The sequence below is a fragment of the Symphalangus syndactylus genome, chromosome X (genome assembly GCF_028878055.3).
Source record: "Symphalangus syndactylus isolate Jambi chromosome X, NHGRI_mSymSyn1-v2.1_pri, whole genome shotgun sequence".
Lineage (NCBI taxonomy): Eukaryota > Metazoa > Chordata > Mammalia > Primates > Hylobatidae > Symphalangus > Symphalangus syndactylus.
In genome coordinates, this window is record NC_072447.2 from 101,466,353 (window position 1) to 101,481,969 (window position 15,617).

Below are 15,617 nucleotides of genomic sequence, written 5' to 3' on the forward strand. Positions count from 1 at the left end.
TATATCTTTGCATTTATTCTTCATTAATACAATTGATCTGTATTTGCATTTTTTGCCAGAGGCATATGTGAATGTTCTGACTGCATGAGTTCTTTTGCAATCTTTGATTAGTGTGTTTAGTCAAAACGACAGCATTTAATTTGGGTTGTTAGCAATTAGTTTTTTTCTGTTGTAGAACTGATCGTTAATTTTTTAATGTGTATAATCAAAATGTAGGGCATGGAAAAAATGAAGTGAATGCAATGAGGTCCTTTTATTTTGAAACAGAAAAATTTAGCTACAGTTACTTTCAGAAAACCAAGTGCCCGCGTAAATATTTGAAATTGCTTCTGTGTTTATAAATGAATAATTGTGTTCTGCCCTTTATTACCTAAATATGCTGTTGTCAAACTGTTATTCATGTGTTAAATTTTATGTTTATATATTAGGATCTAAAAGAAAAAGAGAATGATGAGCTTGATATTCAGTTGAAAGTATTTGATGAAAACAAAGAAGATGACCTAACTGAATTATCACACCGTCTCAATGACATTCGAGCAGAAATGGAATATCCTTTGACAAACCACAAAACAATTTTGTGTGCATTGTGAGAAAGGGATTTGTGGACGATTTTGTGGACCATTATTAGCGTTCTTGTCTGCCAGCCCAATTTATATCCATTTATTTATATTAGAACCTTACTATGATGCTGTCCTTGAGATTCATGTTGAGGAATTGTCAGGCTGTCTTGCTGATTTACACAGAGTGTACTGAAATCTGTACAATGGCTCACAGTATTATAGGTATACTCTGCTCAGTTGTCTTGAATAAAGAATAGCATAAGGCAATATATCTTACATGTAAGGATTTTTTTGGGGAAAATTTCACTGCATTCATATGTGACTATAGGTGAAATACTTAATTCAGTTTATTAAATCAAGTTTCAGTGACTTAGAGATATAAAGCAATTTTCTGTGTTCAAATATTTGTGTTTCTTAACAATAACAAAAATATTTAGATGCAATAGAATCCGAATATAGCAAAGCTATATGGTAGAAGCATCTGAGTCAAATACAGCTAGCATATAACCTTCCGACGGCAACAATTTTATATAAAATGATTTTAGATCTAAGAGATGGTTGTCATAGCATTGCTGGCCATTTGTTTCACACCTGTTATGTTTCTTACTTAATGGATTCTGGTGAAGTTGGGAAACATGTCAGAACCAAAGTGACCTTTGAGTTGGATTTTTTCTCAATGATGTTTTCTTCCCTTTCCTCCTCCTCGCCCCCACTCCCCAAAGCTGGAAGTAATATTCCCCTCCTTGAAATACCCAAAGTACCTTGTTTGTTCTGTTTTATTTATGTACACTTCTGTGCCCCTGTGAGATTGAGGGCAGAAATGTTATGTTTAATCTTTTTTCCTTCAATGCATCTATGAAAGTCTTACACATAGGTATTGGATAAATGTGTGTGCAATGAATAACAATGTTATTATTATAAGGAATAATTTCTAGTAATTTTTATTCATCATTAGTGGTTCCAGTCTACTGTGGCTTCTATAATATTAAATGTTTTTCATATCAATTAATATCTTGCTTTACATAGATTTCTCTTATAATCAAACTTCACCATAAAACTATTTTTGGATCCATTGTGTAGCCATTTAAGGACCTCATGAGACTTTAGCACAACACTCTTATGTGGGGTCTAAGAAGTAAGCCATCGTATGCTTAATTCTACTTTGGAGAAAATGTTGACATTTCAGGTTATTTTAGGATATTGAATTACATTTTGTCTTTTATCTTTATTTTACCTTGGTTTTCCAGGTCCTCACTTTTATGGATCCATTTGTGAAATCTGATTTCTAGTTTACTAAAAGCATCTAAATTTCTGCAACTCTATATCTTGTCTCTACTTTTCATTTTTTTTTATCAAATAATGAAATACAAATGAATGCAAACAATAATAATTTCAGATTTAGTAAGTATTTCATCTGGATAAAATAAGACTGATTTTGTGGCCTCTTAGCAGTTTGCAGCATGCTCGTTTGCCTTCTATCTTATGTGGCAGTGAAAATAGAGTAGTAGTGATTTGCATGAATAATATAGGTCCTTTATCACAACTACAGGGAGATCAAAAGGAAACCATTTTCACTGATGGCATTGCTGTTGCAATGGTATCAGCTATAATCTGGACTTTAAAATATGTATAATGGATCATTTAAGATTTTGACAGTCAAATGGTCTTGGACATGCTCTTGTGGTCTGTCTCTCTAGTTAAAAGATCAAAATGATTCCATAGAGTCATTACTTTATGCAGATGTTTAAATACTGGATCATCGAGTTGAAGGTTTAAAAACAGTAATGGAAGCAAGATTATAAGTCAATGTTTTACAAAGTTAAACTCCTTTGTTATGAATGAGACTTCCATCAAGGATCTTTAATATTTTTCCTTTACTTTCTACTGATATGAATGAAGTCTACCATCTTCTATATAATATGCTGAAGGACACTGCTGCTGAAAATTACTTCTTATCTATTCTACAACATTTTTTGCTCATCAGAAATGATTATTATGTCAGGTAAGAGGCAGTTCTGAGAGTACTATATTTATAATTTGAATTGGATATTAAAGGAAAATGAGCAATGTAGTGGGGCCTAAGCAATATATGCATACACACACACACACACACACAGAGGATATAAGAGTTTGACTCTTTAGGTAACATTTTTTAAAAGGTGTTGATTTTTAAAATTTGGCCAGAAGAGAGAGATGCACTTTTAAAAATGGGGTACTCCAGTGATAGGACTTTGATAGCAATGAACCCAACAGATTGCACTGGCCCTGCAATGAATTTTTTTTGCTAGATAGTGATATCACAGAAAAAGCACTGAAGATTCTGGGGTAGAACTTTAAAGGTTTTATCTTGTGCATATTAAGTAAGGTTTTACTGTTATTTCTCTTTTTACAGTATTTACTAATAAATGTGATCTTAACATCTAAGAAAATAATAGTACTAATATTTCAATTTTATGTCTAGTAATATCATCCTTCAAAATAAATGGGTATGATAATCACTAAAGTTAAAAGTTTTAGAATCTAGTTAACTGGGAATATATCGGAAAACCACAAAGTTATGAAAAGGCTTCTGAGTGACTGAAATTATCCATAGGTTTGTAACCACGATATTATATTTAACTGTTCAAGAGACTCTTAGTTGTTCTTCATACTCTAATTTGCGTGAAATTCTGACAACCTAGGTTCTTTGATTTCTCAAAACCTGCTTCATTAAAGGGAAAAGGAAAGCTACCATGAGGTCAGCACAGTCTCAACAAAAGTTACAACTGTAAAGCAGCATAGAGAACTATTATAGTTCAGACCAGTACAGTAATTTGATGGGCATCATGACATTACAGAGAGATAGAAAATGTTTAAAATATTAAGTTTTGTGCTGTTTTTTAAGCAGCAAGGCTGGTAATACATTAAAAATTATTGTTGTATTTTTAATTAAGTTCTAACAAATTTAAAAGGAGTACTATGCCCAAAGGTACTCAGTTACCTGGGGAACATCATTTATGTGAAAGTATCCATTTCTCAGCAACTATGAATAAATAAGAAGTTATCCTTATATGGCATGTTTTTCATCCTAAGAACATCCATGTGAGGCAGAAGTGTGACAAGCATTTTATTTCACTTAGGGATGATTAACCTGGCCCCAGCTGTGTTTTCCTTATTTAACCATTGACTAGACTGAGGTTATAATCCAGTATTATTTACTCTAGACCTGAAGATGACTTGAAAAAACCCAGATTTGTAATATGTATTACTATTTATTCTTATTCTTGGGACCAGACCCATTACTAAAGACATAGAAGAGCAATTAGAGTCTATTTGGCTTCATTTACAAACTTTTAGTAGATTGGCTAGTTATCAGCACACTGTATTTAGGGAAGTTTATATCATAATTTGTCTATAGTCGTACTTCTTACTACTGATTTTTCTCTGTTGAATTTATTATCCTCTGACAAATACTAAATCTTACCCAAATTTTAATGCAAAAGTGCCTTTTAAAAAATTTTGCAGTATGTGAGTGGTCATTTTTAAGGCCAGAATTACCTTGATAGATTACAGAATTAGGATATGTTTTAAAACCTCTGACACTTTAAACAAATTGAAGCAATAGCCATGCATATTAAGTGTGTATGCTTTTATAAAATGGGTCTTTTAAAATGTGTTGCATAAATAGATCCTGGGGTAGTCTTGTAATATAAGTGGCTCTGACCAGTTTTGTAAGCTGTTATAGCTATCTTGACTAAAAGTGCTGTAGTAAATTCAAGACATTGCTTGCCACGTAATGTGAAGAAACTCATCCCTTATTGAAATTGAGAACCTGTGGATTCGTAGAACCATTTCTGTATCCATGAATGTAGGACTAATGGCTCATTTGTTTTTATTAACTTTAGAAACAGTAGCATAAGTAAATAGAAAAGGTTGATAAGTATCTTTGAACACAAGCATGAATCCCTGCAAACTAGATTATGAAGTCACTAGATGTAGTTGATTACATCACAATGGGTTTGGTACTGTAACACCCAGACCATCCTTAAGCTTAGGCAGGATTTTTTAAAACAACTCCAGAAAAAGACCTAGTTCTTCTAATATGTTGAATGTCTTCTAAAGCAAATTGATTTGCCTGGATAGAAAGGCATTCATGAATACTTTCTCTCCTTTTCAGGCCACAATATTATAAAATAATTGAGGAATGTGTTTCACAGATAGTGCTACACTGCAGTGGTATGGATCCAGACTTCAAGTATAGGCAAAGATTAGACATCGATTTCACTCATCTGATAGGTATGTATCATAATCCTCATTGTCTTCTGATTGTGTTTTATGCCTTTGGTATTATAAGCACTTTTTAAGTGAAGAAGTTCAGTAAGAAGCTTCAGTTCTTACTGAACTTCTATTCATATCTGGTAAATCATTGTGTCTGTGGGCACTCAATTGCTGTAATTGTTAATTATAATGATCATGAGAGTTCTGCCTGTGTGATTAGAAATATTAACCTATTTAATAAGTTCCAACACTCCTGGAGGTAGTTTAAGCTTAGTGTCCCACAAAAACCCATTATATTATTATAGATGAATGCATTACTGTTTAGAAACATGACTCTGAAATCTTTTCATTTTATACTGGTACCTTAGTGGTCTTGTAGAAATCATGTATACAATGGGGTCTCATTATAGTTATGTTATTAATGCCTAAGTTTTAGAAAAGACATACAGGCTCATTTCAATAACTTGAGACCTTCTAAGGCTATCAAATGGATCAATTTATATTTTCATAGATCTTAGAGTTAGAAAGAATTTGAGGTGATCATGTTCATCTCCTTAGATTGCTGAGGAAATGACCTTATATCATCCTAGACTGGTAGTTAGCACTACTTTTCAGAACAGTCTCTGAAGGATGATCTGAACCTTCGCATGTGAAATGTGCTATGCTATCTAGCCTTATGGCTAAGCAGTCTTATTTATACTTAATTGGAATCACTATTGTTAAGATTCAAGCATGAACTCATTTGTCTTATATTTAAAGAAAGAAAACAACTATTGTATGCCAATTACATATTATTTTTGACTCCATAGCACAAGGCAGATATTCAGTAACATTCAAAGATGGATAACTTATTATTTATGCATTATTTCTGTTTTAAATGTAATGCATACTTATTTCAGGCAATCTAGAGACTTACATAAGTGACAAACCACCAATCACATTCGTGATCGCTCCCTTTTCAGCTTGGTACATTTCCTTATATCTCTTTCTATCTATCTATCTCTCTGTATGCTGATTTTTTTGGAGCTTTATATTATGAGAGTTTTTCCACATTAACCTTCAAAATGTGACTTTTAATGTCTGTATAATATTCCATTTTGTGAAATACCATAATCATTGTAACCAGTCCTTCCTTTTTGTGCATTCACAATTGTTTTTAGATTTTCACAGTTATAAATGAATGTGCTGTCAACATTCTTGTATATAAATGTTTGGCTTTTTCTCATTATTTCCTTATGATTGATTTTTGTAAGTGAGGGTATGAACTTTCAAAAAGCCAAATGCTTTTCAGAAAGCTTGTGCCAATTTACCCAGCAATGAATATGAATTCTAGCCTCATTGCATATTTTTCAATGAGTTTGAAAAACAAGTTTATTTTGCATTTTGTTGAGGGAGTCATAAGGGACTATTTTCAAATATGTGTATTAGCTTACAATCCATTATAGACCATAGTTAGGACACATACACTACTGTTGATTTTGATCTTATTAATCTTAAACATGGAGTCATCGTCACCTCTCACATAATAAACTATAGTTTTTTGAAGTATTTTGTAGTTGAAAAATAATTGAATACCTATAAAAAATAATAATTTAGTCAAGTAGTATTCAGTATTCAACAGATGTTTGTTTTGTATACTGTGTACCAGGTACTTATGATTCTTTACCATTAATCAAAAGTGTTGGGTGAGGAGAGATGAAGGGATCAGGTGAGAGAGGATAGTCAGCATCATAAACCCATTGCGATGTTACCACATGTCATCTCTGCGACTGTGAACAGATCATTTAACTTCTCTAGGTTTTAGTTCCTCAACTTTAAAATTGAGTAAGTCACATATATGAGTGGCTCTTAATATTTGATGGTCAAAATCCTTTGTGAGAAGTTGACAAATACTTGGAACTTTGATTAGAACACACATATGTTGATGTACACAAAAAATTATCAGGTGCTTCAAGAACTTCTAGGAAACCCATGGATCTGTATTTCAAGATGACTTGGACCTGAAGAGATTAGTCTCTTGTAATTTCACAATTCTTTAAGTCTGATATCTTTCATAAATCAGATTGTATCAGATCTCTGCCTGAAACTCTCTGATGCCTTTCCATTGAAATTTAAATTCTAAATCATTACCAACCATGGCTAGGACAGCTTAGATACGGCTGTTCTTTGACTTCGCCATTTCCTACTTTCCTCCTCAGTTGCTTTAAAAAAACAAACAAACAAACCAGCTTTATTGAGGTACATTTGATGTAAGAAAAACTACCCATATTTAAGGTATACAATTTGATAAATTTTGCTATTAATATAGACGCTTAAAACCATCATCAAAGTCAAGATAATAATCCTGTTACCCCCTAAAGTTTCTTCATTGTCCTTTTAGTTCTTTCTTTCCATGTCTACCACATCTTTTCATCCCGGGATATTACTGATCTCTTACTAGTTACATTTTATAGTCTGTCTCATTAGTTGCATTTTTAAAAATTTTATAAAAATAGAAACATACAGCATATATGCTTTTTGCCTGTCTTCTTGCCTTCAGCATAATTATTTTGAGATTCATTCATGTTGTTGTATTGCATGTATCAATAGTTCATTCCTTTATATTGCTGAGTAGTATTCCAGTATATGGATATACCACAGTTTGTTTATGTATACACTTGGTGATGGCCATTTAGGTTCTTTTGAGTTTGGGATTACTATAAATAAAACTGCTGTGAATATTCACATAAATTCTGGGTACTGGTATATGTTTTTATTTCTTTTTGATAAATAAGTGTGGAATGGCTAGATACAGAATAGAGTTTATATATACATAAAATAATGAGAGATACAGTATTGCCCAAAAGTTGTTCTTCAGTTATTTATATTCTGAAGTGTTTGATTTGACCTGAGAAGTTTGAAGTTTGTTTCCTTATGTACATGATACATTTTGCCCCAGATCAGAAGTTAAGTAAAAATCTTTTCATGAAGAATCCTGAATTATCTAATGTTATTCTGTCTCTCTCTAGCTTTTTTGTAGGACAGTTTTGAATCTTGCTAAGACTATTCATATCTTATTAATATTATTAAGGTTAAACATGGAGTCTTTGCCACCTCTCCACCCATAATAAACTATAGGGTTTTGAAGTGTTTTGTAGTTGAAAAATAATTGAATACCCTTAAAAATAATTTAATGAAATATATTTTTGGATGCTTGGTTTTGTGCCTCCACAATGCTATCATTGAATTCAGTTTGTATGCTAAAGAAAGAATATATGATTTTTATGTTTTCTGTATAGTATAGGTCAATTTCCATTTAGTAACAATTGACATAAAAATGATAGTCTGCACTACAGAGTTATAGGCTAGAAGACATCTTTTGTGTAGTGATCTCATGCCATAATTTTGAATCACTTTTGTTTGATCTTAATAGATTCTTGTGTGAACAAGGCGAAAGTTGAAGAAAGCGAACAAAAAGCCGCAGAGTTTTCAAAGAAGGTAAGCTTATAAAATATTAGCCATAATCGTTAGGTTAATAATTTAATCACAGTAATACTCTACCTTCTTTATTAATGTGAGGCCTTCTAAATGTTTCATTTCTGTAGTACTTTATATTTTTGGATTCAAACATAGCCATGGAATATTGATTTATTTCCTTAGAAGATAAGGTTGCTATTGTTCCCTCATCATCATGTTTAATCCATTATGGAAGAAAAACACTAGCCACATCATACTAAAGTGATACGTGAAATAAAATTACATTGCTGAAAGGATATAGTTGGAAGCAATTAACCAAAATAAATTCTCCCTTTGCTTTCCTGCAGCTGTCACTTGCAATAGGTAGCTCTTTGGAGAACTGTGAGATGTTTAGCTAGTCTTTTCTGTTGTGGTCTTTTATGTCAGTGCTATTGATAGCAACAACATGTTGCAGTGTTTTCTCTCTTTCTCACTCTCTTTCTCTCTCTGTTTAGACTTAGCTTCTTTGAATTTCATAATTATCATTTTGTAAGTGATGCTGCTACTTCATGTAGGCCTGGTAGAATTTGAGGATCCCTTTTCTTTCTGTGTTAATGTATTAAATGCCTTTGAGTAAATGCCAGCTTTATGAATATCTGAATTGTATTCAGATCTAAGCTTGTCTTTTCCTTGTTTCGTGGAAGCATAGCTATAATTTTATTAGCTTCTACCATAAGTTTCTCTTTTTTTGTTCTAGAGCCTATTAAGCGTTAGTATAGTATTTCTGTCCTGTTGCGTGCAGGCAGAAGGATTGAAGCACACGTCTAAAAGCTCTCCAGTTTTCAGCCTTCTGACAGCAAGATAATGTGCTTACATATTGCTGTCTCTTCAAAGTTATGACTTACCTTGGAGATTAGATAATCACTTTTGCTATCACTCTAGAAATTATAGAGTATTACTGAAGAAGTTACTTCAGGGCATCTGAAGAAATGTCTTTGCTCTTTCAGTTACTAGAATAGATTTTAAGAGCTTGAGTATAAAATGTTTGTGTGGAGCTGTCATTTTTATTGGTGAAAGAAAATGCATGCTTTTTGATTAATAGACCTTTATATTTCTAATGTTCTTGTTTTAAGTAGCACATTTAAAATTCCCTTTGAAAAACCTTAGAATCTCCTTAAGTTTTGGCTGGCACTGTGATTAGACACTACAAGACTGGAGCAAATTGTGATTATCTGTCTGGTAAAGTTTTTTTGTGAGCATATATATTATGGAAAAAGGAGTCCTAAAGTAATAGAAAAGAAATTTCAGTGTTTGATGCTTTAGTGTCATCACCAACATTTAGAATGAAAACATGTATTGTCTCCCAGTGCTTAGCTACATGCATCTCCTTGTTCTGGGTCATTTTAAGAGGCAGTATAAAGTCATTTTTTAACAAGTACTAGAATGAGAGGCAGTAGTTGTGAGATCTGATCTCAGCTTTTCCACTAATTAGCTGTGACTTTGGGTAAGCCACTTACTCTCTTTAGATCTTAGTTTCTTCATCATTAAAAGGAAATAATAAAATTAGTGGACTTATAAGAAGACCTCTTCCAGCTCACATATTTCAGGCTTCTGTGATCCCCATTTGCTGTGTTTGCAGATTAAGGTAATTTTAAATTAAAAGCAGAAACATTGTGTGCCTCTCCTCCAACATACTAATAAACCATTTTTAGAGGAAAAAATGTGTATAGTGTGTTTGTGTAGGTGCCACTATTTAGAAGCACATAGGAGAAGCTAACTTTAGGAGTGGGGATGGGAGTACAGATTGAGATAAATCTTAACACGGATAGTAGTAAAGGCAAACAAGCTCACATTGGAGGACATCCATCTTCTTAATGAAGTAGGAAAACAAGGTCATTGACTGAAGGATATATGGATCCTTCACTCCAAGGATTTGGGGTAGGTTTGAAATTTAAAGGAATTAGAGAATATTTGGGCCAGGATCTGTGAGACATTTTCCGGGGATTCAAGGAGAGATGAATAAAATCATTTCAGGTTCGACCCAAATAGTATTATTATCCAGTTTGCTCATCCACTCTTCAGACCTAGATCAGAATGGCATTTTATAATTTCCAAAGGTCAAAGCTACTATGAGGATGAATATTTGTTAACAGTGAACATACTTTTGTATTGTTCCACAAACTCTTAAGATGGTTTTGGGCAGTAAGATGTATCACTTTTAAAAACAGAAATAACATTGTTAGAATAATGTATAGACTTCTAAATTGACTTGAAACAACATTGACAATAAAGGGCAAATAAAATGTTCTATAGCCAGACCCAGGCAGTATTCACTGGAAATATGCAGGCAGGTTTGTGCCTGCTTAGAGCCCTGTCTGAGTAAGGGCTAAGGCAGGATACAGTGAATAAATATTAACCATTCAGAGTCTTTGGCTTAGCACCCCATATTTTAACCTCCAGTTTTTCTTCTCATAACATGCTATACAAATGTTTTGGCTAACCATCGGAATGAGACTGCTATTAGGGCATTCTACTGTCAGAGTTTGTGAAGTACTGCTTTATGGATTCTAGACAACTAAGATTGTAATAGAAACAATTCCAATTTGTATTAATATACATACATTTGAGCATTCTAAAAGTGCAATTTCTTTTCAAGATTAAATACAGTCAAGGGGTTGAAACTTCTTGATGGTTTATTTTTAGATTTCATTTTCTAATTCATTAAACTTAAAAGTATGGGATGAGGCTGCGCGTGGTGGCTCACGCCTGTAATCTCAGCACTTTAGGAGGCCGAGGCAGGTGGATCTCCAGAGGTCAGGAGTTCAAGATCAGCCTGGCCAACATGGTGAAACCCATCTCTACTAAAAACACAAAAATTAGCCAGGTGTGGTGGTGCGCACCTGTAATCCTAGCTACTTGGGAGGCTGAGGCAGGAGAATTGCTTGAACCCAGGAGGTGGAGGTTGCAGTGAGCCGAGATCATGCCACTGCACTCCAGCCTGGGCAACAAGAGTGAAACTCTGTCTCAAAAGGTATGGGATGAAATATTTTTAAAATTATTAATTCTAAAATTGAATTTTCAATAACAAAACAATAAAAATGTCCATTACGTGTGAAGAGAGACTTTTCAGTCTACCTTTTTGTCTTTGTATTTTTTTTCAAAAGTGAAAATGTGTTTTCTTACCTTGGGTAGGGGGCATATTTCTTCTTTATTACGACCACAAGCAATACCCCACCTCCACTTGAATACTTAATTGTTATGAAAATAATTACAAGCTGTGATTTTCTGAGTGATCTGGGAATTCAACTAAGTAAAAACCACTCCACTTGTTTAATACATAATGTTCTTTAAAGCTTTCTCAAAACTATATTATTAACTGTACATTGATGGTGATCATTGCAGTTTGACGAAGAATTCACAGCTCGACAGGAAGCTCAAGCAGAGCTTCAAAAAAGAGATGAGAAAATCAAAGAACTTGAAGCAGAAATCCAGCAACTTCGAACCCAGGTAATGAAAGAAGATATAGACTTTGTGTCATGTCACAGTGAGTTCGATGGTAGAAAATTATCTTGTTATATAGAAGGAAAAATGTGACCAGAAGCAGACTTTTTGGCAGTTTTACATCTTCGTTGAAATAACTGTACAGATTTTATATTCCAGGACAATAAATCATTTTAATGCTTGGAAAAAAAATAAAGCATTAGTTGCTCAAATGGCCCTGAATATTTTTAACAGAATATATTACACAAGCAAAAGTGTTTTTGAGATGAAATTTTCATGATGATTTGAAAAATTGGGTACATGCTATTTTCTTTCAAAAAGAATGTAGAAATAGTCATTAATTGTAATTATCTCAAAAGCTTCTTGAGATCTCTTTGAATCTCAAGTAAATTTCCACCTACATTTCCTATGGTGAAAAGCTCCCATTTGTACTTAAAATTTCAATTAGGGTGTCTAAACTTTCAAACTGATTATGTATTCTCCTCAATATACTTTATTCTTAAATTAATATTAAGAAATTGAAGATGGGCCGGGTATGGTGGCTCATGCCTATAATCCCAGCACTTTGGGAGGCTGAGGTGGGCAGATCACGAGGTCAGGCGATCAAGACCATCCTGACTAACATTGTGAAATCCCACCTCTACTAAAAATACAAAAAAAAAAAAAAAAAGAAAAGAAAAAAAAAAAAATAGCCGGGAGTGGTGGTGGGCTCCTGTAGTCCCAGCTACTCGGGAGGCTGAGGCAGGAGAATGGTGTGAACCCAGGAGGTGGAGTTTGCAGTGAGCCAAGATCATGTCACTGCACTCCAGCCTGGGTGACAGAACGAGACTCTGTCTCAAAAAAAAAAAAAAAAAAAAAAAGAAGTTGAAGATGATGTCTTAACATAGTGGGTGCTCAGTAGATATTTGTTGATTGACTAGGTCTGTTTCCACCAGTCTAGTGAAAGATTACTTGAAAAGTCACCAACAAACTCCAAAATACCCAATCCGTGGGCCTTTTCCTACCCTTAGCCTGTATTACTTATCTCTAATATTTGATCATTTCTTTTCAATAAATTAATCTCTTTCTCTGTGTTTCCCTCCCTCTCTTTTTCTTGGACTTCTTTTTCTACATGTTTGAGAACTTAGTTTCTCCTTATTTTTTCATCCTCAAATGGTGACCTTCCACAATATTCTGTCCTCTGCTCTTTTCTTTTTTGTGTATATTTTTGCTGTACTATTCTATTCAGTATCATACATTCACATATCCCTTTTTAGTAGGGGTCAAGTCTGTTGAGTTTGTCTTCTAGTTCTGGCTCTTGATTAGCTAGCCCCATAGGATGGTCCTGTTGCATGTTGAAATCAAACCCAGTTTTGTGGTTTTCTCTCTTTCCTCAAACCAGTTTGTTGTCCATTCCTGTTTAAATTTTACTACCAATATTAAAGATGGTGAGGCTGGAGTTTTCTTTCCCTTTTCCCTGCCCCACCCACTGACAAATTAAGCTAGTCGGTTTTATGTCTGTTCTTTCTTCAACTCCACTCATACTACACCTCTTTGCATTAAATCCCGGAAATCTCCAGGTTCCCTCTCTTATGATGTCTTGCCTGGACTATACAATTGTTGCCTAACTTTTCTCCCTCCTCAAATTCATCCTTTATGTCAGTGGCAAATTAATCTTCCTGAAACAATTCCCTGATTATTGTCACTCCAGGCTTTAATATGTTCACTTGTTGCCTGTTGCAGTCAGGATTAAATAAAATCTCCTTACCAGGAATGTTAAGACCCTCTGGCATGGGTTTTTCCTCCTTTATCTCCCCTCTGCAGCCTAGACTCTGACTGCTCCCCTAACTACAGCCTCTGTTGCAGCTAAGTCACCTTTCCTCCCTTCACATTTGGAAATTACTGTCTCCATACTTAACCCTTCTGCCAGCATTTCCCAGAGATTAGTTGCAGAAATGCCAATAGGTTGTTCATGACGAAAGCATTCCATAGTCCAATAAATTGAGTACACATGAAATTCTTATCTTGGAGATTCATAATACTCATTAGCATATTAAAGGTCCCAGATATTTTACATTGAAGAAACCTGCCTACCTCTTTTTCATATAGATTTCCCATACTCATTTGACCATGGCACCCTTTATTTCAGAGCACCCTTCAACATCTCCTGGAAATAGTGTTTTCATAGAGCTTAGTTGAGAAATGTTGGCATATATGATTCTCTGTAAGAAATTCCCTCCTTTGCTCATCTGTGTATGTGAAACATATCCTTTAAGGAGAAGATCATTAAGACATCCTCTGGAAAGCTTCACAAAAAACTCCGTTAGCGAATTTCTCTGAACTTTCATATCACTTTTGTAGATCACTCATGGGATATTTGTGTGCCTGCTCTATTTCTTCTGCTAGAGCATAGACACCTTGAGGACAGTGTATTTCTTATTGAGGGCTCACTGTCCCTAGCACAGGCCTTTACCACACGGTGAATAGTTGCTTACTTATGGTTAAATTAATTGTAAAAAGTGCAGAATCATGAAGCACTCTCAACTCCTGGCCTCAAGCATTCCTCCTACCTTAGCCTCCTGAGGAGTAGCTGGGATTACAGGTGTGGGCACAGGGCTGTATACTTTCTAGTGTGCCCAAAATAATGTCAAATACTAAATTATTCATTTACCATATTCAATTTACAATATGATGTGGTTGCCTAATTTAATTATTCAATTCCTAATTGTTCATGGGAGGGAAAGGAAAGGCTGATATGATTTGATTTTTAAAGGCTGGCAGCATTTAATATAAATATTTGAGATTCCTTATTAAATTTGTAAAATATATATTTAACAAGTAAAATTTTATTTAAATAATAGCATTTTGTGGTTGTATAAAATTCCCAAAATAAATATGATCTAATAGCAGTGAAAAATTGAATGATGTTTACAAACGTATATTACTTTGAATTATATTGTCCATTAATTAAAAAATGGGACACACATTTTGCCTTTCAAAGTATGAAAAATATCGTGTCATACACAAAATTTGTAGAATAAATTACTAATTTTCTGAACCTTTAATTTTGCCACAATTACTTTTATCTCAGTCAAGACTATAAAATCAGACTGTTTTCTATAGTTTTGCTACTTTAAAAGTAAAATTAAAATAATTTTACATATTTTAATCTTGTCTTTCTAACCTCAGAGAGAAAATTGCATTCCAGGAGAGGATGGTTATTTGCTAAGTATAGAAACACTTTAGTTGTATGTATGTACATACATACATTAACATTCATCTATGTGAAAAAACTAGTGTGAGTGAATATTATGGGTAACCTTTCTATGATCTTGTCTACCTATGAGTGTTAGTTTTAATATTTTTGTAAATAGGTCAGTCCTTTCAACTGGTTGTTCCAAAAATTTGCTTCAGCTTACTTTCTAAAGATATTTATAGCTGTGCACGATGGCTCACGCCTGTAATCCCAGCACTTTGGGAGGCCGAGGCGGGCAGATCACGAGGTCAGGAGTTCTAGACCAGCCTGGCCAACATGGTGAATCCCCGTCTCTACTAAAAATACAAAAAATTAGCCGGGCCTGGTGGCAGGTGCCTGTAATTCCAGGTACTCGGGAGGCTGGGGCAGGAGAATAGCTTGAAACCGGAAAGCAGAGGTTGCAGTGAGCTGAGATTGTGCCACTGCACTCCAGCCTGGGCAACAAGAGCAAAACTCTGTCTCAAAAATAAAATAAAATAAAATAAACAAATAAAAAATATATTTATAAATTTAGTTAGAAGAACTAAATAATCCAAGTAGAAAATTTATATTAATAAAGGTGAGAGGGCTAGGCACGGTGGCTCTTGCCTTTAATACCAGCACTTTAGGAGACCAAGGTGGGAGGATTC

At 34.1% G+C, this 15,617-nt stretch overlaps 1 protein-coding gene across 3 annotated transcripts in view; it reads left to right on the forward strand.

Annotated features, from left to right (window-relative positions):
• The window catches only part of DIAPH2 (diaphanous related formin 2), a 953,710-nt gene that overhangs the window by 250,705 nt on the left and 687,388 nt on the right, over positions 1–15,617 (forward strand). For all 3 annotated transcript variants that reach the window (XM_055269479.2, XM_055269480.2, XM_055269478.2), the window contains 5 exons: positions 429–547; positions 2,446–2,562; positions 4,717–4,835; positions 8,230–8,294; positions 11,655–11,759. In XM_055269479.2, the coding sequence (XP_055125454.1) occupies positions 429–547; positions 2,446–2,562; positions 4,717–4,835; positions 8,230–8,294; positions 11,655–11,759 (525 nt within the window). The remainder of the gene's footprint in view (positions 1–428; positions 548–2,445; positions 2,563–4,716; positions 4,836–8,229; positions 8,295–11,654; positions 11,760–15,617) is intronic.